This window comes from Urocampus carinirostris, chromosome 2, assembly GCF_059441175.1.
Source record: "Urocampus carinirostris isolate Australia breed hairy pipefish chromosome 2, RoL_Ucar_1.0, whole genome shotgun sequence".
NCBI lineage: Eukaryota > Metazoa > Chordata > Actinopteri > Syngnathiformes > Syngnathidae > Urocampus > Urocampus carinirostris.
The window spans coordinates 12669818-12692895 of record NC_142350.1 but is presented as its reverse complement, the minus strand read 5'-3'; the positions used below and the strand labels follow the sequence as shown (position 1 = coordinate 12692895).

The following is a 23078-nucleotide window of genomic DNA, read 5'->3' as shown; positions in this document are numbered from 1 at the left end:
TCACTCAATAAAGTATTGTGTGAAACGTTACGCATTTGGGTCCACTGCTTGTCCTAGTCGTGACAGTCCTTTAGAAGCCATTATCATTGTTTAAATTTATTTTCAAAATTCATAATTGTATTACTCCAAGATATTTGACGGTAGATTGTATAGGTATGTCATCAATGTATTTCAAATTTGTATCATGTATAGCTAAAAGTTCAATGTTAGACGTGAAGCTAAGCTAAAGACCATTTTTCTTCTCCATCGAGTTTAACAGCGGTCAGCATGATTTTCGGTACTGACAGTGCAGCCTGCAATCAGGTGCCTCTCGTGAATGCAACAACTGTATCTATATCTATCAGTAATCAATTACCCTGACAAAGAGACTGAGACCTTCCTGGAGTGTCTCAGTAAGGGACAAGTGAAGGAAGCACACTAATTCTTCAAGGTTCATCTGGTGTCTTTGCAGAGTCTTGGCTTTCCTGGCCAGCTCTTCCAGAAGGTGGTCGGTGGTCTTCAGACTATTGTCACAAAATCAAAAGAAGGAATCATCTCAGTGTGTTTTCTCGATCTCTGTGACTCCATCCACATCCTCTCTTTACCCCAGGCGGCGCACCAGCCGATGGAACTCCAGCAAGACGCTGGGGTCCTGGAGAGCCAGGGGCCCCTGAGAAATGCAGATGTCCCGGTCCTCAAAAGAAACATCTGCCAACGGCACATCCAGGGCTCTGTGGTCGGAGTTGGTCAGGGATAAAAATACCGTAATTTCCACACTATAAAGCGCCCCCGGGCCCCAAATGATTTTATGATAGTTTCTTTTTCGTATATACAGGGTTTATATACCTTTTGATGGACAATTTCAAGCACTTTTTAAAGACTTTCAAAGCCAATTTTCAAATTTCTCTAGTACCATTGAAAGATAAAATCCAGTGTGAATCATGTGTTTTGCACAGGGTTTCTATAGCTTAAGGCAAGTTGAATTCAAGACTTTACAAGACTTTTTAAATGCATTTTGAAATCAAATTTAAGACCCAAGTCGACAAAAAACACAGTTGAAACAAACAAAAGAAAAAATTACCGACATTATGAAATGAAATGATCTGCATTTATATAGCGCTTTTCAAGTCAATGACTTCCCAAAGCGCTTTACAATGTGCTCCACATTTCCCAATAGCGGCCTTGCAGCCATGTAAGACGCTAACCTGCTTATTGGGGGTATTAGGGGTTCAGTGTCTTACCCAAGGACACTTCGACATGTAACATGGACGAGCCGGGATTCGAACTGGGATCCCTTGATCCCAAGACGAGCGCTCTACCTCCTGAGCTACTGCCGCCAGCTCTTAATCTTTATTAGAGGTAATTTCAAACAAATGTATATTTATTTTCTTATTTTTATCACATTTCTGTGTTTTGTAGTATTTCCATTGTAGTATTTCTTTAGTATTTGTGCAATATTACTATAGTCTTATTTTTGTAGGATTTGTTGTAATATTTTTGTGGTAGTGTTTTTGTAATATAGCATTACTGTAGGAGTATTCCTATCGTATTTTGTTTTTCTTTTTTAGAATGAAAAAAAGATATAATTCCTGTTTCCAAGCACTTTATTTGATATTTAGTATTGTAGTATTCTGTAGTGCAGTGGTTAGCACAATCCAAACCCGGAGAGATATGGGTGCCACCAGGCTGTACTTGCCCAAGACACACCACAAAATGGTGCGACCCAAAACTTTCCATGTGAAAAACATGGCACCCTCCAAAGTTTTAGACGTGAAAAAAAAAAAAAAAAAGGAAATGTACTTATTCCAAAGAACTCTTCAACTACATTCGTGAAGTATTTTTACCATAATTCATGAAAATGACTTAATGAACAATTTTGAATAGAGCATTATCCAAACACATGCTTGGAAAAAACTACTTCCTGGATATGGAAAATTGATAAATATGACTAAACCTTGACATTGGGATTTAAGACATTTTAATGCCAAATCAGGACTTATTTTTGGAATCGTGAATTCAATGCCTTTTAAGACTTTGCAAGGATCCCTGTTTGCAGAGCCACAAATATATGTGCAATTTGCATATGCCATTTTTAACCTTGTGTGTGCATTTATCAAGACATGTGATTTTTAGATCTTGAATAAATCGCAAATATATTTGTTTTTGATAGAAATCTCTCGCCAAATATGACATTAATATGAGCCAACATTTTCAGTTGTAGGAAGTTCTTCCTATTATAATCTACAACTACCTTCATTTTTTTTCACAGCCCATACTAAATGTTCACAGTTGATACATAGTCCTTAATACTAATACACATCTCATAGTGCCCTATTTTGGTGTGGCATGCACCTGTAGGAGGCAAATACGCTTCAAAGGAAAATGCCACACAAACTGATGGTCAATTGGGGGGGTCTCGGGTGCATCCTAACGTCCGGAAAAATACTAAAGAGTGCCTTCATAGAAACGGGGTATGGTAACACTCACCCGGCCATAACTCTTCGCACGTTTTCGGCGAATAGAGACGGGTTCCCCTTCTCCTCGTCGGACGGGGCGTAAACGGGTAAGTACTGAAGGGCGGAGGGTGTCAGCAGCTCTTAATCTATATTTTGTATTCAAAATAGAAGGAAAAATATCTCACTTCGATCTCCATGCAGTTGTGAGGCTGACACATGGTGAGCCACAAGATCTTGAAACTAAGAAAAAAAGCAGACAAAAACAATCATCCACGAACAATGGATGAAAAAAAAATCGTATATTCAGGGTTCGTACACCGTTTTCATGGCCAAATTCAAGCACTTTTTAAAGGACTTTCAAAGCAAACTTTCCAATCTCGAATAGCGTTTATACATATATACAGTGCCTATCAAAAGTATTGAGCCCCCCCAAGAACCCTTTGTCCTATTGCCACATTTCAGGCTTTAAACTTTAAGCTAAATAAACCGAAATATCTTCTATGAATCAGCAACATGTGAGACACAATTGTGAAGTGGAACCAAATAATTTCAACATTTTATATCACATTTACTATGAAAAAAACTGTAAAGTAGGTGTAACAAAAATATTGTTACCCTGTTCTCTCAGCTTAGTCAACTGACTAGAGTTTTCATGATGACTTCTGAATGATCTAATGTCAACCTAAACGACTAACAATGAGAAACAGAGTTAACCCGGTTGTCATTAAGTTTAAGGTTGTCTGTGATAGGCTCAGAGGTCTGTCAAAGGAGTCATTAACATTATGAAGACCAAAAACACACCAGGCAGATCTGGGGTATGGTTGTGGAAACGTTCAACGCAAGAATGGTATACCACAAAATTTCCCAACATTTGCATACATACCTGAGCACTGAGTGAGCAACAATATACAAATTGAGAAAGCATAAAACCACAGCAAACCTACCAAGACCTGGCCATCCCTGTAAACCTTCAGCCCAAACAAGGAGAAAACTAATCAGATGAGCAACCAAGAAGCCCATGATCCCATTGGATGACATGCAGTTGACACAGTTAAGTTGGGCAATCTGTGCAAAGACAACCGTTAGTCATACTCTGTATAAATTTACCCTTTATGGAAAAGTGGCAAGAAGAAAGCCCTGTCTGGAATGATACCATAAAAAGGCCCGTGAAGCCACATGAGAGACACAAATAATATGTGTAACAAGGTGCTCTGGTCAGATGGGAACAAAATGGAACTGTTGCAAACCTTTACGTTTGGCGTAAGAGTAACACTGCTCATCACCTTGAAAACCCCACCCCTACTGTTAAACATGGTGGTGGCAGTATCATGCTCTGGGGTTGCGTTTTTTTAGCAGGGAATGGAAAGATCGTTCGAGTTGATGGGAAGATGTATAGAGCCAAATAGAGGGTGATTTTTTATCCATAACTTTGAAGCCTGAACTATGGCAATACTTTTGCAAGGCACTGTATTAACAAGACTTCGACCATTGTGCCCAAGGTTGCATTCTGTTCCAGGGCGTGTGTGAGGTGCACTCTGTTGTTGCCGTGTTGCACTCACGCTCCAGGACCTCTCCACGTCCATGAAATTGTATCCTGCGGAAAGGAAGTAAAGAAAGGAAATGAGAAACGTCGACGCACGTTTGCGGTTGAGGAAGCAGCAGCAAACAGTGCTAATGGCCAAAGTTTGGGACAAAGGCTGCAAATACCGATTATTTTGATAGTCAATTCAAAACACATTTTTAATTTCGCACTCTTTATTCAAATATTGAAGTTTTGGACCGTGCTTAGTGGCTCATAAATTGCGCGACACAACGATTGAATGATCGAAATCGTAGCCAGCGCCTTTAATAAACGATTTTAATTGGTTTTATCAATTTGTTGTTGCAGCCCTATTTGGGACTAAAGGGTAAGAATAGGAATACTTTCAAGAAACACAGTTACTTTTCCCTTTAGCAAATACTCTAATGCGTTATCAATAAAATGTTGTACCTCTATTGCCGTTACTACATGGTGCGTTACTGCATTATAGCGCTAATCACTAAATATCGATCATATGGCCTCTGACTCAGGGATCAGAATGGAGATTTTCATTTTCAGCTGAAATAGCCAGGGTCCAGGGGCCGCAGGTCCCGGCCAGGTCCAGGGTGGTGCCAACAGCATTTATCTTATTTGCTATGTGAAAATTGCACTAGAATGAATTAAATCCAACAAAACAGAAACCATGTATTTTTTTCAGTTTTAAGATGTTTAAAACAATTGGGGGATTACAATGTTACAACCATCACCATTGTTGTTGTGTTTTGATGATGAAGATGGACCTTGTATTTAGCTACTAATCAACAATATATATGAAAATATATACATTAATAACCATTCATCATTAATTTGAAAATAGAATGCACAAACTTAACATGCTTAAAGAAAATACATGTCAGTCTGTGACAGTCTTCTCCAGCCATGACCACTTAAATTTATTCTTGATTCCTTCATCAATCTCGGAGACAAAAGCCTCGTCTCCTTTTCTTAGTATTTTCATATTTACTTTTTCAAACACTCATTTCACCGTTTGAAAAGACCGGAAGGAGCGCCATGTTTGAGAAAGCCAATGCTCTGAACAAAAGCACCTATCGACTGATGGTAGGAGTCGATCTATTTGTTAGCTAAACCACGTTGTGTGTTATAGATCTAATGCGCTGCGCTTCTTTGTGCCGATTTTTCTCGCGATCTCTTAACTGCTAACTTGGGGTGATGAAACAGTCACGTATCATACCTCACCCCCCCAAAATATTTTCTCATCGAATTTAGACGATTTACGGGAATGACCTTTGGGGTTCAAAAACAGCGGAAATCCGCAGATCCGCGGAAAATTCTGATCCCTGCTGACTGGCATGCTCCTTCCGGATTCTGCCCCAAGCGAAGGAGTTTGAATATCTAGGGGTCTTGTTCACAAGTGAGGGTAGGATGGAACGGTAGATTAACAGACGGATCATGATGAAGGAGGTACTGAGCCGAAAGGCAAAGCTCTCGATTTACCGGTCAATCTATGTTCCTACACTCACTTATGGTCATGAACTTTGGGTCATGACCGAAAGAACACGTCTGCATGGTGGCCGGGCTTTCCCTTAGAGATCGGGTGAGAAGCTCTATTCGGAAGTGAATCAATGTAGAGCCGCTGCATTGGGAGGAGCCAGTTAAGGTGGCTCAGGCATTTGATGAGGATGGCTCCTGGAGGTGTTCCGGGCAGTTCCTACCGACATGAGGCCCCGGGGACGACCCAGGACACGCTGGAGAGACATGGTCTCTAGGCTGGCCTGGGAACTCCTCGGGATCCTGTCGGATGAGCTGGATGAAGTGGCTGGTGGAAGGGAGGTCTGGGCATCCCTCGCAACCCGACCCCGGATAAGCGGAAGAAAATGGATGGATGGATGTCCTCTGACTGCAGGACACTACATATCTCTCACGTCACATATGGCCCTCGATCTGCCGGCAACATCATTTAAAGGGCGGGTGTGTTTATATTCACACAGAACTAAATACAGTAAGCTTAGCGACACGACACCTGATTGTGAATTAGCGCATATTCGTCAGCACGACTCTTAAATGGCGGGCCGGATGAAATGTCATCCTCCCGGAACAAAAAAAGCAGGTAACGTGAGCGTAGTCAGACCACTTACCAGTCTGTTTGGGTATCGCAGGACCGCTGGTTGCACTGGGAGCCCTGGGATGAAAGCACCTGGCACAGAAGAGAAGGGACTGAGTCGTGTTTTGTGGCACAATACAATACAGCCGCCGAGTTGCAGACTGGAATAAATGGGGATTAGATCGGGCAGCTAATGGAGTTTGGATGGGGGGGATTATGTAAATCAACTGCTGGGACAAAACATTAACACGTAATTATGTGGATACAGTTGGGTGGCTGCCTTTTCATTAAGTGTGGATTCTCTACTTCCATACACTGACAATAACAGAGCTAATTTATATAATAATAGGCTAGGGCAGATAAGGGACAATTTTTAAAGTCGAGGGCTGCATTTTGTTGAAAAAATTGGCATGGGGGTTGGACCAGGACAAAAAAATGATTGATTTGATCTTTTTGTGTCTGCCGCAGTGGCGGTTCTACTCCCTGCCTTGGCAAGACCACCTCCAAGCGCCCCCAAACCGCGCCTGGGGTTTGAGCTTTTCCTTGCCCGCATGTTGGTTTAAGATCAGGGGATGATTTGATTGTAACCTTTGTAGTCCTTTGAGACATTTTGTCATTAAAGGCATCTCAAATTAATGTGACTTGACTTGACCTAAAATGTAGTTGTAACATGAAAAGAAAACAAACTCAAAACTGACCTTTCTGGCTTTCCTTGAAGCAAAATCTTCGATAATTTCATCATAAGTTATCTCCTCTCCTATTTTGTGATTATTGCTGATTACAGCACAGCCAGTCACCTCCATGTCACACAGTTAACAAAAATGTGCAGCATGTATTTTCAAAGTGATGAATAATGTGCATTATTTGGAAGACTGAAGCCGCCGAATAAATACATCTTGTATCTAATCGTTTATTTAAATAAACTATTTAATCAACTTAGTTTTGAAACACTTATAATCAAACCAATTATATAATACAGTATGATATATGTCCCACTTTTCAAGCACAATATTTGATAATAAGTTCCGCATTGAAAAAGTCAAACTGCATAAAATCATTGGCCTCAGGTACGGTGTATAAAAAAGTTTAAAAAAATGAGATCAAATTGAATTCCTTTTCATATGTAATCCATATCACTGTTGGTCTAGTGCAGGGGTCGGGAACCTATGGCTCGCGAGCCATATATGGCTCTTTCTATGAATATCTATGGCTCAGAGACAAATTTGATTGCATGCAAAATTTCTCCATCCTATTCGAAACTTGAGTTGTTGGTCCTATTCAGGTACACGCAAAGCCAATCCAGAGCTAAGTATAACGGCGTTACTTCGCAGTATATATAGGGCACGTTTTTCACTACAATTTACAGTCAAGGTGTCACACAAAAAAGGGGGGAAAAAAAACTCGTTTTGGCTGTACAACGCTAAAGAATCCTTTATATAAAAGTTCACTATATAATCTGTGTTCAGTGTTCAGATACCTTATGATGAATCCACAGAACACACTGTAAATACGCCAAAACACCGGAAGAGAACTTAGTCTATTGATTGGGTGAGTGGGAGGGATGGATGGAGCCATGCAAAAAGCGCAAGCACTCCCTCCCATCTCTCGCCCTACGCCATCTGCGCCAAAAGTGAGCTCATCAGGCTCCCTATTTGCAGAATGTTGTGACGTTTTTACACAATAACAACTTGCATCTGGTTTTGAAACCAATATGTATGAAAAAAAGGGTCAAAAGGAGTTTAACCGATCTTGAGTAATTGCAAGAAAGAGACAATTTTAAAGTGGTATGTTTGTTGATTTTGGGACACGGGCTCTGGCATTATTCTCTTTTCATAATTTTTATCAAATCATCAAAAATAAATGTGCTGAAGACTAAGCTTTTGTCTGGGGTGCGGGTTTAGCAATTTTGTAAATTTGTCTCATAATATATGGTGTGGCTCTTTCCCAAAATAAAATTAATATTTTTTGCTTTTATGGCTCTTTGAGTCAAAAAGGTTCCCGACCCCTGGTCTAGTGGGAACCCAGCTCCGATTCCTGTTGCATCCAAAGTTTTGCGATTGTGATTAGCGATATTTTTCAACTGATCAACCATTGCATAAATACGGTACAATACTACCGCTGAGAATTTACAAAAACAATGTATATATAATAGTTTGTTTTGTTTGCTTATTGAAATTAACGCTTTTTTTTATTAAATCATTTTTTACCATGAAAGAAGCGCAAAAAACTCTGAAAAATTACAATTGAAACAAACAAAAAAACAAAAACGATTTTTAACAAATCTTTCTTTTAATTATTTTTCAAATCACATTTTTTGTCCAATTAAAAATTTGCCATGTAAAAACATAGCAATTTCCAAAGTTTTAGACATGGAAAACAAGGAATAAAAATGATGTTTATAGTACATCATGGATCCTTAGTCAAACCTCGCAGATAACTCCTATTTCCAAAGAGCAGTCATGAAGCATCAAGAGGCAGACTTTTGTGGGGCTTTATGCAAGATGCATAAATATTTTTAGTTCAAACAAATATCAAAAAATTGTATTAGCGTGTTCACATTTTTAAGACTTTGGAGCATTGGGTTTAAGACATTTTAATGCTAATTATGGCCTTATTTTTAGGATAATGAATTCAATGCCTTTTAAGATTTTTCAAGGATCTGCGGGAACCCTGTCTTCGCATACCCTTCCCACTGTAAACATCTGGCAACCCAGTGCGTATGCGTGAATCCGGGGATGCTCTTCGTGTCACCTTACCGCTCTGTTAACAGTCTATTGAGTGGTACTGCTACGAAGAGATATCTTCCACAATGAACCCCACAAAAACATTCAGAAAAGTGGACAAGGAGAAAAGAAGGGGAAGAAACTTTTTCTGGCCATTGAAACAAAGCAAGAGATAATAGGAAGGTATGAAAACACACACTGAGCAGGAAGAGTTCAAAGGAGGAGGATGCAGCCATCATTCCATCAGCCCGGATTGAAGACATTTTGGCAAAATTCCATGAATTCTCAGAATTTATGGAAAGGAATCACCCGGAAAAAGTGTTGACAAGTCGGCCTACCGCTTATTATAATGATTGAAAAAAACCGGCGAAAGCAGACGTCACTAGATCAGTTTTTCGAGAAACACGAGACAAAAAAAACACTGCTGAGAACCAGTAAACAAAGAGGTCAGTTAAAAAGTTAATTCATATTTTTATTATCTCCTTTGTGTTTTCACACTATGTGCCTCTCGTTTTATATTTATTGTGCGGTAATCTAATTTTAATATGTATTCATTTCATGTTCTGATGCTCTTTTATGATTTATTGAAAAAAAAAACTTTGCAGAGCTTGGAACGAATTAGCGCATTTACATTTAAAAGGCATCTCTACTTACAAGTATTTCAGGTTACAGAGCTACTCCCAGAACGAATTCAATTGGTTAAGTACAGGTACCACTGTCCTTTCCACTCACTTTTTAATGCTACTACTACAGTTTCCAAATCGGAAAATTCTCTCTATCCATTCTGAAATGATTTTCACTGTTTGGTAGTGATGAATAGAAACTGTTGATCAATAAAAGTAGTTCTTACCCGCCTTGAACAAAAGGAGGCTCGACCTGTTGGTGCAAGTCCCCTCGGGAAATATCATGATCTGAATTTTTCAAAAAAGGAAAATATTTTGCATGTTGATGTCCACGCCAGATAGAATTCATTACCTGAGGCCACTCCCCTCGCAATTTCGCCCTCCTCTTGATCTCCTCGACGGTCTTTCTCCTGGATTCCTGGTCTGAGCGGAACACAAACACGGGCCTGATGTACCGGATCAAGGCTGCGTAGGACCAAACCAAAATTAATTGGGAGTGATTTCAAAAATTAGGTAGGAGTGAAGGAGACCACGCCACACTCACTGCCCCAGACGGGGATCCTGCTGCTTTCCAGCTTGGCCACAATGGAAGACATGGTGTTTGTGACGGGGATGGCGTCTATGAAAGTAGAGTGAGGCGCCACGACGATGATGGGTGCCTCATAGGGCGAAGCCAGCCGGCCTTTCACCTTGATCCAGTGGAAGCCCCCGCAGAACCACATTGCCCGCATGATGACGCGAAGGGAAATGTCGAGAAAACTGCAGAGAGTGAGGGAGTAATACGACAGTCGTGTTAGGACTCGAGCTGACCCGCTAGGTTGCTTTGACTGTCCTTGCTTGATGTGTTCCTATCTAAAAACACCTTTGTGCTTATTATCCAGTTTAAACCAGTTAAGACAATTGAGACATTGCAGAGGACATTCCAATAGGAACTACGATGTAAACATGCATTTTTTCGAATACTTGTTGGACGAGAAATCAGCATTTATTTGTCATTTAATGATCCACACCTAAAGGGACCTGACCGGATTGGCTGCCATCTTGCTCCCTAAACTACCCTTTAGTCGTTTGCACCTGATTCTAATTATTTTTTTCAGAGAAAAAAATAGAACATAGTGAAATAAATGGTTTACTGTAGATAATGTTTTACTCATTTAAAGTATTATTTTTGTCATTTTTCCTTGTTTCTCTCTTCTTTTTCTTTATACGGCTACACCTTTCTTGTATTTTTCCCCTTTTTGTTTTTTCTTTTTGTATGGCTTTTTTTCCCCCCTTGCTTTTCATCTTTCTACAGTTTTCGCCCTCATCCTGTTTTCTTCTACCTTTTCTATTTTGGGTTTTACTTTTTCTTTCTAGCTAGGCAAAAACTGATGGAAAATAATGTGTTTTGGTCAACATAGTTTGCATTCCTTATTGTACCCTTTAGCACTCAATATCGGTTGCACAACACCAAACACGTATAGCGATCATATATTACACAATGTATGTTTAATTATCTCGAGCATGAGGTACTTTGATTACGGCTAAATAGGTAAAGGAGATATAAACAATTAAATTAATAAAAGAACTACAAAAATCATGACTATAGATGCAGCAAGGCGTTATTTATATATAATTATACTCCAACAAAGACCACCGGTCCAATTGTTCTCAAAGACACCCACCTCCTCCACAAAGTCTGCGGCTCCACCACGTATTCCGAGCGTCCCAGTGAAGCAGCGAAGGCAAAGGGCCACGCCAGCAGCATGAGGAAGGACACCGCCAGAAGCCGGACCGGAAACAACGTCACCGACATCAATCCGATCTACATAAATCAAAGAGATGTCATCTTGGTTGAAATAAGACTAAATAGGAAACTCACTCAGTTCAGTTTAAAAACAGATGGCCAACTAGCTATTGCAGTGTTTCCCATTACATAAATCTAATTACATTTATCTGTAAAGCATTCAGTGTGCAATAAGTTAATAACATTAGGCAAAAATGTTGCTTCATAACAAGCTAAAAAAATCAAATAAAACATTAGCTAAATAGCATGCTGAATAGCTAAAAAAAAAGTAGCTTGATAGTTAGCCAGAAAGGTAAACAGGTAAAAATCTAAAAGGAAGTTAGGTAACCAGATAAATGAGTAAAAAGCCAACTTAATGTCAAGATGGAGAGCTAGAAAAGCTAGATAGCGAGCTAGCAATAAGGCCAAAATTTAGCTTCAGACTACCAAAAAGATAAAACATTAGATAGATAGCATATTGAATAGCTTAAAAAAGTAGCTTGTGAGGTAACTAGAAAGGTAAACAGGTAAAAACTAAAAGGGAGCTAGATAGTTAGCTAAATGAGTAAAAAGCCACCTAAATAAACTAAAAAGAGCTGAAGAAAAAGAAACTAGAAAGCTAACTAGAAATTAGGCCAAAATTTAGCTTCATACTAGGAAAACAGATAAAATATTAGCTAGGTAGCAAGCTGAATAGCTTAAAAAGTAGCTTGTGAGGTAGCTAGAAAGGTAAACAGATAAACTGAAAGGGAGCCAAATAGCTAACTAAATGAGTAAAAAGCCAACTAGATAGCCAAATAAAAAGTTTGAGAAAAAGAGCGAGATAGCTAGCTAGAAATTGGGCCAAAATTTAGCTTCATACCTGTAAAAAGATAAAACATTAGCTAGATATCATGCTGAATAGCTTAAAAAAGTAGCTTGTCAGGTAGTTAGAAAGGTAAAAAGGTAAAAACTAAAAGGGAGCTATCAAGTTAGCTAAATGAGTAAAGCCAAGTAAATAGCCACACAAAAAGCTAAAGGAAAAAAGCTAGATAGCAAGCTAGAAATTAGAACAAAATGTAACTTCATGACTAGCAAAAAAAATAAATGTTAGTTAGATATCATGCAAAAAAAAATGTAAAACGCTAGGTAGATAGCTTGCTAAATAGCTAAAAAGGTAGTAAGCTAGCTAGCTACATAGCCAGAAGAAAGATGAAAGTTATTGGGACAGGTCTAAAAAAAAAAAGTAATGTGTCATTTTTGTGTTCTCGCATCCTTGTCCAACGTCCCAGTTTTCTTGTCTACCTAAATAAATAAATTTGAAACCGGAGAAAAAAATGATAAGACAATAAAATCCAATCCTTTATCCCTGCCCAACTATCCAAAATACAAAATACAAACACACACAATTGTTGAAATACAGTAAAAACTAAAACAGTTAAAGAAATGAAACGTAATAACATTTTTAACGCAATCTGAAGGTCTTTGGTGATGGTTTCTCTGATTTTCAGGGCCAAAGACTAAGACCTCTATTTTGTCCTGGTTGAGCTGTAGGAAAGTCCTCTGCCAGCCATGACTTGATATCTGAAATGCATTTTTAAATCGGCCGTATGTCATCAGGGGACACGGCAACGTACGGCTAGGTGTTGCAGCGTAACAATAGAAATTGACTGTGTCTTTTGATGACGTCCCCAAGGGGAAGCATATACAGATGTATTAGTATCGGGCATAAGATTGAACCTTGGGGAACCTCACATGTAATTTCACAAGTTTTGGAGGAACATGCACCCATACCTACTAAGAAATAGGAACAAAACCAGTTCAACACAGTCAAGAGATGCCCACTAGGTTTCTGAATTTAGTTATTAACATGTGGTGCTATACTGTATCAAATGCAGCACCCAGATCCAGTAGCGCCAGAATTGTAAGTTAATTTAAGTCCGTGTTATAACTGATATCATTAAAAGTTTTAAAAGAGTAGTCTCTGTTGATCCTAAAACCAGACTGAACTTTCTGAAAAATGCTGTTTTCTTTTAAGAAAGAATTCAGCTGAATACAAACATTTTTTTTCTAAAACGGTAGGTTGGACACTGGATAAAATGTTTCTGGCTGGCCGCCAGGGTCGAATCAGTCCCGCCAGAGTCTCATAAATGTGTATTATTAGTAAACATTGTCATCGTTTTAAATATAAATAAATGCAAAGTTAATTAAAACAACCTCTAGATTGCACATAATGTAAAGAACCGCAAATGCCATGGTGTGTATTTGTACTACGTATCTGTCAGTTAGCCCCTTCCCTCGTGCTAAAGCGTTTGTCCCGCTCTGCCTGCACTGTGACTGTCTCAAATGTGACACTGAAGAGCATAGCGTTTCCCAATACCGGTATTTTTTCACAGAGTTTGTACACCTTTTTCAAGGCCAAATTCTAGCACTTTTTAAGGATTTACACAGGCAAATTTTCAAACGCTTGCCAGAATCAATTTAACTACAAGCGCTTGACCCAAAATTCAAGCACCTTACAATTCTTAAAAAAAAAAAAACACTGAAATTAAATTATTTTCAAGGATTTCAAGCACATGTACAAGCCCAGTCAATAATGCTCAATTGTTAAACATTTATTACCATTAAAATACAGGAAATTAAATCCTTAAACGATTACAAATGTATTACATAGGTAAAATTGTGTATATCACTCAACCATAAATCAAAATCCTAGCAACGGACAGCATCATCTGACTACCTGGTACGAGGGTGTAAAAAATGAGGCCTGCGGGCCGGATCTGGCCAGCAAAGAGATTAAAACCTGCCCGTGAGACGATGCTCAGAGAAGCACAAGGGGGAAAAAGAGCTGCAGTTTCAAATATAGCCGCTTGGTGGTGACAAAGACAGGTATCACAATTCTTATTTTTCCTCCCTCTATCTTCATCTCTCTCCCTCTAACGTTCTCTTTTATTCTTTAATTCTCTTTTCTCAGTCTCTCTCACATTCTCTCTCTCGCTCCTTTTCTCTTTAACTCTCTTTTTACTGTCTCCTTTTTTCCCCCTTTCTTTTTCTCTTTCCCTCTTCTTTTTCAACTCTCTTTTTATTATCTGACTTTCTTTTTTTAAACTCAGTTTTCTTTTCCTCTCTCTTTTTCTCTTCTTTTTTAACTCATTTTTTCTCTCTCTCGCTCTTTATCTCCCCTTTTCTCTCAATTTTCCTCTCTTTTTAACTCGCCATTTCTCTTGCACTCTCTTTCTCTAAGGGCTATACAAAAAACATGACTTGACTGTCTTTTTCTTTAAATCTATATTGTCTCTCTCTCTTTTCTCTCTCTCTCCCTCTGTCTTTTTCTCCCTCTTTTTCCCTTTTCTCTTTTTTCTCTCTTCCTCCTATTTCTCTTTCTTTCTCCATCTTTCTGTCTTTCTCTTTATATTGCTTTCTCTCTTTCTCTGTTTCTTTCTCTTTCTATTATTCTATTATTCTCTCTCTCTTTCACTCTCCCTCTCTTTAATCAACTTGTTTTGGTCCTGCGAGAATGTTTATTTTCTACCATGTGGCCCCTGAACTCGAAGGAGTTTCACATCCCTGACCTAATACCATACAAATAATTCAGATCCCAGTAGGAATAATTCAGACGTAGGCTATAAATAATTGAGGTGCATGTGGCAAAAATAAGATGAAAGCCTATTAGCAATCCTTATGCAAGGGGATGTCACCTCCCCCCCTTAATTCAAACCCGAGCCCCTATTTTATTTTACAGCACCATTCCCTTTATGGATTGACTTTTTGTCACCTCTCCGGGGGAATTGAAACTCACCTGTTCCGATCCCTCTCTGGAGGGCCGCAGGTGCACGCTGCAGGACCACATTAATAATAAAACAGCGACGAGGTTGATTTGTAGCACTCGGGCTTTTCCTGCTTCCTGTTCACCCGACGCCTTAGAGCTTGGACCACGACTAGAGATTATTTAAATAGTCGACTAGTCGCCAACTACTGAAACGATCAGTTGAATAATATTATTTTTTTCTGACAATAAGCATGAACTTGGTTTAATGTGGGAAATTATAATAAAAACAAGGCGGGGTTGGTCAGGGGTTGCTATACCGTATATTTTAAGACAAATTTCAGCAGAACCTGATCTCCTATTTCACTGTGTGACATCAGATGATTTGAGAACATTTATGATTTAAGAACAAGGCCAGAGCCTGTGTCCCATATCAACAAATATTCCACTTAAAACAATCATTTAGAATCGTTGAGTCTCATTTCAAAACAAGGTGCGAGCAGAACTCTTATGTCACAAAATACTGCAAACAAGGATGCTGACGTAATAACTTTCGATGCAGAGAGAAGTGCGCTGTGTGCATCGCTCCGAACACCCCTAACGCTCACCCAATCAAATTACTCTCTGTGCTTGGCTGACGTTTCTGGGTGTTTATTGTTTCTTCTATGAGTTTTTATCATAAAGTGTCTCAGCATTCAACATAGATTATACAATGAGATTCTATGATGAGGATTCCTTAGCGTTGTACAGCCAAAACATGTTTTTTTTAATTTTCTTATTCACGTGTTCACATGTTTAAGACTTTTGAAAATTGGATTCAAGACACTTAAATGCCAATTAAGGCCTTATATTTAGAATTAGGAATTCAAAGCCTTTTAAGACTTGTCAAGGATCCGCAGGGAACCTTGATGGTCCATAATAAATTCTCGCAATCAAAAGAGACTAATACACAACTGATAAAAGCCTGATAAAAGCCTAATATGATGTCGGTTTTCAGCCTCATGGGAAAAATATACCCAAGAATTCCTCACCCCCTGCCACACTAAAATATTCAATCATCCAACACTGCTTGTTAGAGAGATTCCAAGCATTTATGTATAATCATGCTCTTCGCCTCTCGTACATATCACTGCAATAGAAGTGTTCCATCATATATCCGTCAGCAGGACATCTTGACATTCCTGTTCTCCTGAATGTTTAACAACATGTCAGCTAACTGCTTTGGTGCAAAATACCAGCGTAAACATATATGACGCTGGTTGTCTACCGGTCTGACTTGAGGACCCACCATTTCACCCTAATGACGAGCTGCGACCCAATCAAGAAAATATTTCCACTTCTGAAATGTGTCAAACGAAAGGATTGTGCAGTATAAAGCAGAAATCGTAGATAATATTTCTACTCAAAACAACTTCAAGTCCTGTATATACTCACGTAAAAGCCTACATCGCATAAAAGCAACCCCCTTAAAACTGCTTTACATTAGCCACATACTATAACCAATTCAAAATATTAAAAAAAGTTGTTTCCTAAACATTGATTATTTTTTTATGTAGTTAGTGAGAATTATTATACTGGTTAAAAGCTAAAAGATATATTGTTTTTGAACAATTCCCTGTACCTTCCAGCAGCGCTTCAATAGCACGCTCATGCACTATTTTTGTATTTCGCAATTTCCTCCTTCGACTCGATTATTGTTGTCACTGTTTTCCATGATTCCCTCCCATTAACTTTCTTGGGACCTGATAATATAGACAGAAAAAGCAAATAAACACAAAAAATCAAAATCAAATGAGATGTGGTCCCTCTGCAACGCGCTGATTGACTGAACAGGTAGAAGAGACCGGGCAGGGCATTACTGCCACCTACCTTTAAGGAGTGTCTCTTACTCTAGGTGTTTTTCTTCTTAGCAATATTTTGCTACTAAAAACGTGTCCGTGCCCTACTTTTGGGTCCCGACTAGGACTGCACAATTAAATTAAATCCAATCGTTATCACAAAGTGACGTAGTCCGATAGTGTAACCGGAAACCACTGCGTTTTTTTCAAGGATTCATAGTTCCACTTTGTTATTTGAGCTATGGAGTGTTTGGCCAACAAGAGCTTTCACATATTAGGGTTTACAAGCGCCGGCCAATCAGAAGCGTGTTTTAATGGCACCAGCCTATGAAGGCGAGGCAAAGTTTGCAAGACTTGTGTGCACAAGTTCGATTGGCTGGTGTAAGCGCGCTACTGGCCACCAAAACAGGCACGACGGCTTGTAATGTTAGCGGCTCGTTACATTGAAAATTCATTCATTCATGAAATCGGACACTGAGGAAAGTCAGAGAAGCGCAAAGAAAAGCTGATCAACAGCGGGAGCTAAGTGGATTGTTATCGTGTCCGGGAATTGACTGAGGCTGCGTCAGACGGGAAAGCTAACAGCTCGGCTAACTGCTCTTAAGACACCGCTGTGGAATGGGTTTAGTCATCTACGCCTGATCCATTACCAATGAAACAGACGGCTTTGGAACTACCACTCTAGGAAAACCGCTACATTTGTGACTCTTGTATTTTAATCACAGCGAAGACTTTGCAGATGTTACCTGTCACTAGCGTGTAGCTAGCCATCTGCTCTCTAAATTGCTTTCTTACACTGAAAGGAGTAGCCCTTCGATTTCGTTGCACCTTTGTATGATGGCAGTAAAGACCATTTAATCAACTACAACTCTGTTTTTATTTGTAGATCTACCTATTTTGTTACAGTAGTCAGTAAGGACGTCATCTTGAGATAAGTTTGCATGTTAAAATCCTGGGCAAAAACATAACAAAATGCACTTTTCTTTTAAAATCGAAAATCGCATCGAAATTGCGATACAGTTCCGAAAAATCGCAATTGGGTTTTTTTCCCTAAATCCTGCGCTTCTAGTGCCGACCCACAGTTTGAGAAACACTGATCTATGAAGTACACACAGTACACAAAGTACACACAGTATACATCCTATAAGGAAAATTAGATCAGCTCTTTGCCATTGTGCCGAAAGAATCGGTTTCACACAGCGATAATGCAGTATTGCGGTATAACACAACCCAAAATAATAGCTGAGAGTAGTACACAGCATAAAGTATATATATGTTCTTCGTGTATAGGCGTGTTTATACCACATGGTATGAACATATAAAAAGCAATAAACCGATTTAATCCTTGAGGGATTCCATGAAGTGTAGGAACAAGTTGAGACGTGTTTTAGTTCTTGCAGGTACAGCACAGCAGATATTCATCTCAGGATGCTGGCTCAGCGGTTCTCAAACAGTGGGGCGGGCCCCCCTCAGGGACTGCGAGGTTCCTTGGACTCACTAGAACTTTTTTATTTTAACTTTCCTAGAATAAAGTGCAGTTGCACCTCCACTACACTGGGGCGCTGTGGCGTTTTCATTGGCAGTGTTTTGATTACATTTAGCTTACATGGTGTGCATTAAGCACAGAGTGCAAGCATAGACCTCATGAAAAATAAGAACTAATAACAAGGATGCAGAGAGAAGCAAATAAAAACAGGCTAAAAATAAAAACAAAAGTCTCCTCCCATAAGCTAAGACAAGAAAGATTGTTTAAGAGTACGTAGCACTTCGCTGCTCCCGCAGAGGGGACAAGCAAGGACTGACAAGCTTGCTATTAGGGCTGCACGATGAACCACTCTAATCGATATCCCGATGTCATGTAGTGCAGTTGTTTAATCGCAACACACTGCGGTTCGAGGCTTGTCTGAGCAGACGGCAACTGTAACAAAGCTCCCCAGAAGCGGGCGCTGTTTTCCCAAGTTTCAAGGATGTCAATATGATTAACCCTCTTGTTGTCTTCGCTTTAAGGATTATTTTTGTGCTTTTTTATACGGCTTTTATGTAAATATGAACATAAAACATTTCATTTTTCTGAACAATCTAGAAATAGTCACTGACACTTGAAGTTAAATTCAAGAGGATTTCTTCTTCCAAGGGGGGGCGTGACAGAAAAGCAACTGAGAAAACTGAGCTCAATGAAGGGGGCGTGGCTTAGTGCCCACAAACATCTCTTGTGTTTTGTTTGAGCGTCGGCTCGGGCAGCCCTCAGGGAAGAAATGTGACTCAGCCAGAATGGAACGAACTTTCTAGTGTACTATATGCTTCCTGACATGCTGAATGCACATTTCTGAATCAACTTGTATGCGGTCGTGTAAAGAAATGTTTCTCAACAGGTGGGTTGCGGGCTTTTACCTTGGTAAAATAATGCAAAGAAGAAAAAACGGAAAGCCAATTACACTCCTAACCATAGAAGGCGGTGATACCCTGCTCAAAACCTTTTTATATGTTTGAGAGGGACCATATCTCATTTTATTGTTATTTTGTCAGTTGTATTTCCTTTTCTGCCCATAATAATGGATACCAAGAGAGTTAATGATAAGGGAAAGGAAAAGTAGAAAACAGTGACAACAATGGAAGTGGAAGAATTACAGAATTATTGTGAAATACGACATTATATATATTTAGGTACACACTTTTTAAATATTTTGAATTTTAGGGGCTTTCATTTGCGATGTAGACCTATATAGGAGTGTATATGGTACTCTAAGTCATTTTGTTTTTTGAAAAAAGGTTAATATACGATATTACTGCTTCAATTGCACAATCATTTCTTAAGACACATTTAAAAGAGGATTTTTTTCTTGTTTGGGTCACAGCTTGTCGTTAGGGTGGAATGTTGGTTCTTAAGGTCGGTCCAGATGAAAACCAATGGTGTAAAAATTACTTTTGGTGTTAGTGTTTGTTATCTGTATTGTATTTGGTCTTGCTTTTTTACATGTTTACCCTGGACTGCCACTTCTAATCTCATTGTGAAAAATGTACACTACATTGTGATCAAGGACAACAAGGAAAGTTCTATTCTATAGGTAGGGGTGGGAAGTAACGTGTTACATTTACCTCGGTCATTGACTCGAGTAAGATTTGGACATTTTGTACTTATAGGATTGTTTTTAAATATCTATACTTTTGACTTGAATAAAAGAAAGGGTACTCTTACTCTGTTACATTAGGCTACATTGAAGCCGTTACTTAAACCCTTTTCACGTATGTAGGCGTCTGCCTATCTCAGTGGCGGACAATGCAGTTTACACTTCACTCCAGTCTGAATTTTTGATGTATTGAGCCGGTTTATTTGCAAACAACACAAATTTTCCAGGGATTCAGTGTTGTTGACTTTGAATTTGTTGCGTATAAAAAAGGTTAGAATTGTTTTGTATCTATTTTTGTTGTACATATGTAAATATATGTTTCTTATTAAATGTGTTTTACACGACGAATGTAAAGTTTATTCTTGTAGAGCGCTCGTCTTGGGACAGAGATGTCGCAGGTTTGATTCCCGGCTCCCCAGAGTTAAATAACGAGGTGTCTTTGGGCAAGACACTGACACTGCATAGGCAAGAGCTTTAATTAACATGTTGTTGTGTGTTTTACAGAGATTCTGAGTTGCTTGAAGTAGACATTAAAGTTACATTTTAATTAGTTATAAAACGAGTTACACAACACAGCGACATCTTGTGGTACAGTGAAGAAATCAATGCTAATAAGATTTAGTAGAAGATTTTTTTTCTAAACTACAAAATTATTTTGTGTATAATGTTTCATTTTTATTGGTAATACAGTGGTACCTCTACTTATGAACGTACCCACATAAGTTTCAGATTATAATAAACATTTAAATGATTGCCTCTAGTTACGAAGGCGTTTCAGAATACGAAGTCAAGAGCTGCTGTAAGCCTCTCTTAGAGTTTCCTAAAATCAGCCTGGCAAACCCAGTGCGCATTCGTGCTTCAAGCATTCTTTTCGTGTCACCGTTCAGAGTTCAAAGGCAAGGAGGAGGGGCCAGCATTCAATCACCCCAAATTAAGGACATTTTTGCAAAATTCCATTCTCGAAGTTTGTGGAAAGGAATCACCGTGTTGACAAGTCGGGATATTGATAAATCTGCCTCGCGCATTCCCGACAGATTGTTAAAAGCCGTCAAAATCAGACGTAATTTAATCAGTTTTTCAAGAAATGCGACGCAAAAAGGTAAATGAATACAGTATTTCTATTATTTCCTCTATTCTAAGCTTTTTTGTACAATATATGTCTCAGGTTTTATGTTTATTAACATGTGTTTGTTTTGTGTTACGATGTTTTTCATAATATCTTTAAAACAATATCTACTTTACTTTGGCGGGGCTTGGAACGGATTACCACATTTACATTTAAAATGTGTCTCTACTTACGACGTTTTCAGGTTAAGAAGCTACTCCCAGAACAAATGAAATGTGTAAGTAGAGGTACCACTGCATACTGATTAAGGGGACCCCAAAAGCCCATTTTTGTGTGTGTGTGTGTTTCTACCCCCAGTTTTTTTCTTCTTTTTTCACACAGACACGGATTTTCTGTGAGTTCATGGGCTAGCTTGTTGTTCTGCCTGCAAGTCGTGTAAAAAAAGTACTGGATCTTTAAATGTGCTTAAATTATTTCTTTAATTTATGCTATCATTGTTTAATTGTTTATTAAAGTACTTGAATTTACTTTATTTTTTTCGAATCTATTTTTAGATTAAATATAACCTGTCGTGGGTTCAAATCCAGCTCCAGACTTCCTGTGCGGAGTTTGTATGTTCTCCCCGTGCTTGCGTGGGTTTTCCTCCGGGCACTCCGGTTTCCTCCCACATTCCAAAAACATGCATTTCAGGTCCAAATTGTCCCTAAGTGTGAATGCGCGAATGAGTTGTCTGTCCCTGTGTGCCCTGCGATTGGCTGGCAACCAGTTCAGGGTGTCCCCTGCCCACTACCCGGAGATGGCTGGAATGGGCTCCAGCCCCCCCCGCGACCCTGAGGATAAGCGGTACGGCTGATGAGATGAGATGAGATGAGATAATTTGTTGTTGAAAAGAAACTTTATCGATTTGATGATCTGATTGAATGGTTGTTTTTAGAAATAAATTCAGTTAATAAGACGTACAGTAGCTACGGTTACTCAGTACTTGAGTACTTTGTTCCCTGGTTTGTAGTAATTTTGTAGAATTTACGTACAAGTATTTTTATTGTAGACACGCACAAAAAAAAATACATTTTTACGAGTAGTGCTTTATTTACTCTTAAATTATAGTCATTGTATTTTGACACATTTTCGTTTGGCGGGCTAGATAAAAAAGCCTGCCGGGCCGCATGAGGCCTGTGTGCCGTAGTTTTCTCACACCTGCTCCACTGGTACTTGCCAATCCTTAACACAGTTGTTCTGTTTTTTTTCCACACTATCTGTCGACGTTTTGGAATTTAGCTATCAAAAATAATGGGATCGTGGCAGGTATCAGTGTTCTCTTGAGTACAAGTTTAAAGTTATGTTGTTTGTTGATGTAAATTTGTAATGATGCACAATGATGCTGTTATTTGTCAAAGGTAGAAAAACACACAAAACCCTTTGGCGTCACATGGGACCAGAAGCAGGACGTCTTTAGTTTATATTTACGGCTATCCTTCTGTCATCTGGTACCAACCAAATTGTTTACAAGCTCCTGCAAAACCCAGAGGACAAATAGGCCGCGATAAGAACTCAGCAAAGACATTCCGTGACTGAGAACCCTGCAAAATTAAACTAGTAACCAAACGCTGCAAAAGGCAGAGAAATCCTTCGTGTTTTCCTTCTTGGTGGCAATGTAAAGGAGAAATTACAACTGTAGGGATTTTTCTAGCTTTAATTTTGAAAATGGTCAGGATTGAAACAAATTATTCTTTACTGCAATCAGTGAACAAATTCGCCTCTAGGTGTTGCTTGTGCTCCAATGAAATGAAATGAATGAAATGATCTGCATTTATATAGCGCTTTTCAAGTCAATGACTTCCCAAAGCGCTTTACAGTGTGAATCACATTTCCCAATAGCGGCCTTGTATTGCAGCCATGTAAGACACTAACCTGCTTATTGGGGGTATTAGGGGTTCAGTGTCTTACCCAAGGACACTTCGACATGTAACACGGACAAGCCGGGATTCAAACTGGGATCCCTTGATCCCAAGATGAGCGCTCTACCTCCTGAGCTACTGCCGCCCTAATCATTTCTTTTTCCTTGAAGGATGCTAGAATTTTCTACACTGATGAAAATTAAATCGTTATTACTT

The 23078-nt window shown here is 39.1% G+C and overlaps 1 protein-coding gene across 1 annotated transcript in view; it reads right to left on the bottom strand.

Annotated features, from left to right (window-relative positions):
- Nucleotides 1-23078, bottom strand: part of lpcat1 (lysophosphatidylcholine acyltransferase 1) — a 33878-nt gene that overhangs the window by 8266 nt on the left and 2534 nt on the right. The window contains exons 2-11 of the mRNA XM_088328963.1: nt 11087-11226; nt 9967-10181; nt 9775-9887; nt 9650-9710; nt 6111-6169; nt 3995-4029; nt 2621-2675; nt 2467-2549; nt 585-710; nt 356-503 (exon numbers count right to left, since the gene is read on the bottom strand). Coding sequence (XP_088185089.1) covers nt 356-503; nt 585-710; nt 2467-2549; nt 2621-2675; nt 3995-4029; nt 6111-6169; nt 9650-9710; nt 9775-9887; nt 9967-10181; nt 11087-11226 — 1035 coding nt within the window. The remainder of the gene's footprint in view (nt 1-355; nt 504-584; nt 711-2466; nt 2550-2620; nt 2676-3994; nt 4030-6110; nt 6170-9649; nt 9711-9774; nt 9888-9966; nt 10182-11086; nt 11227-23078) is intronic.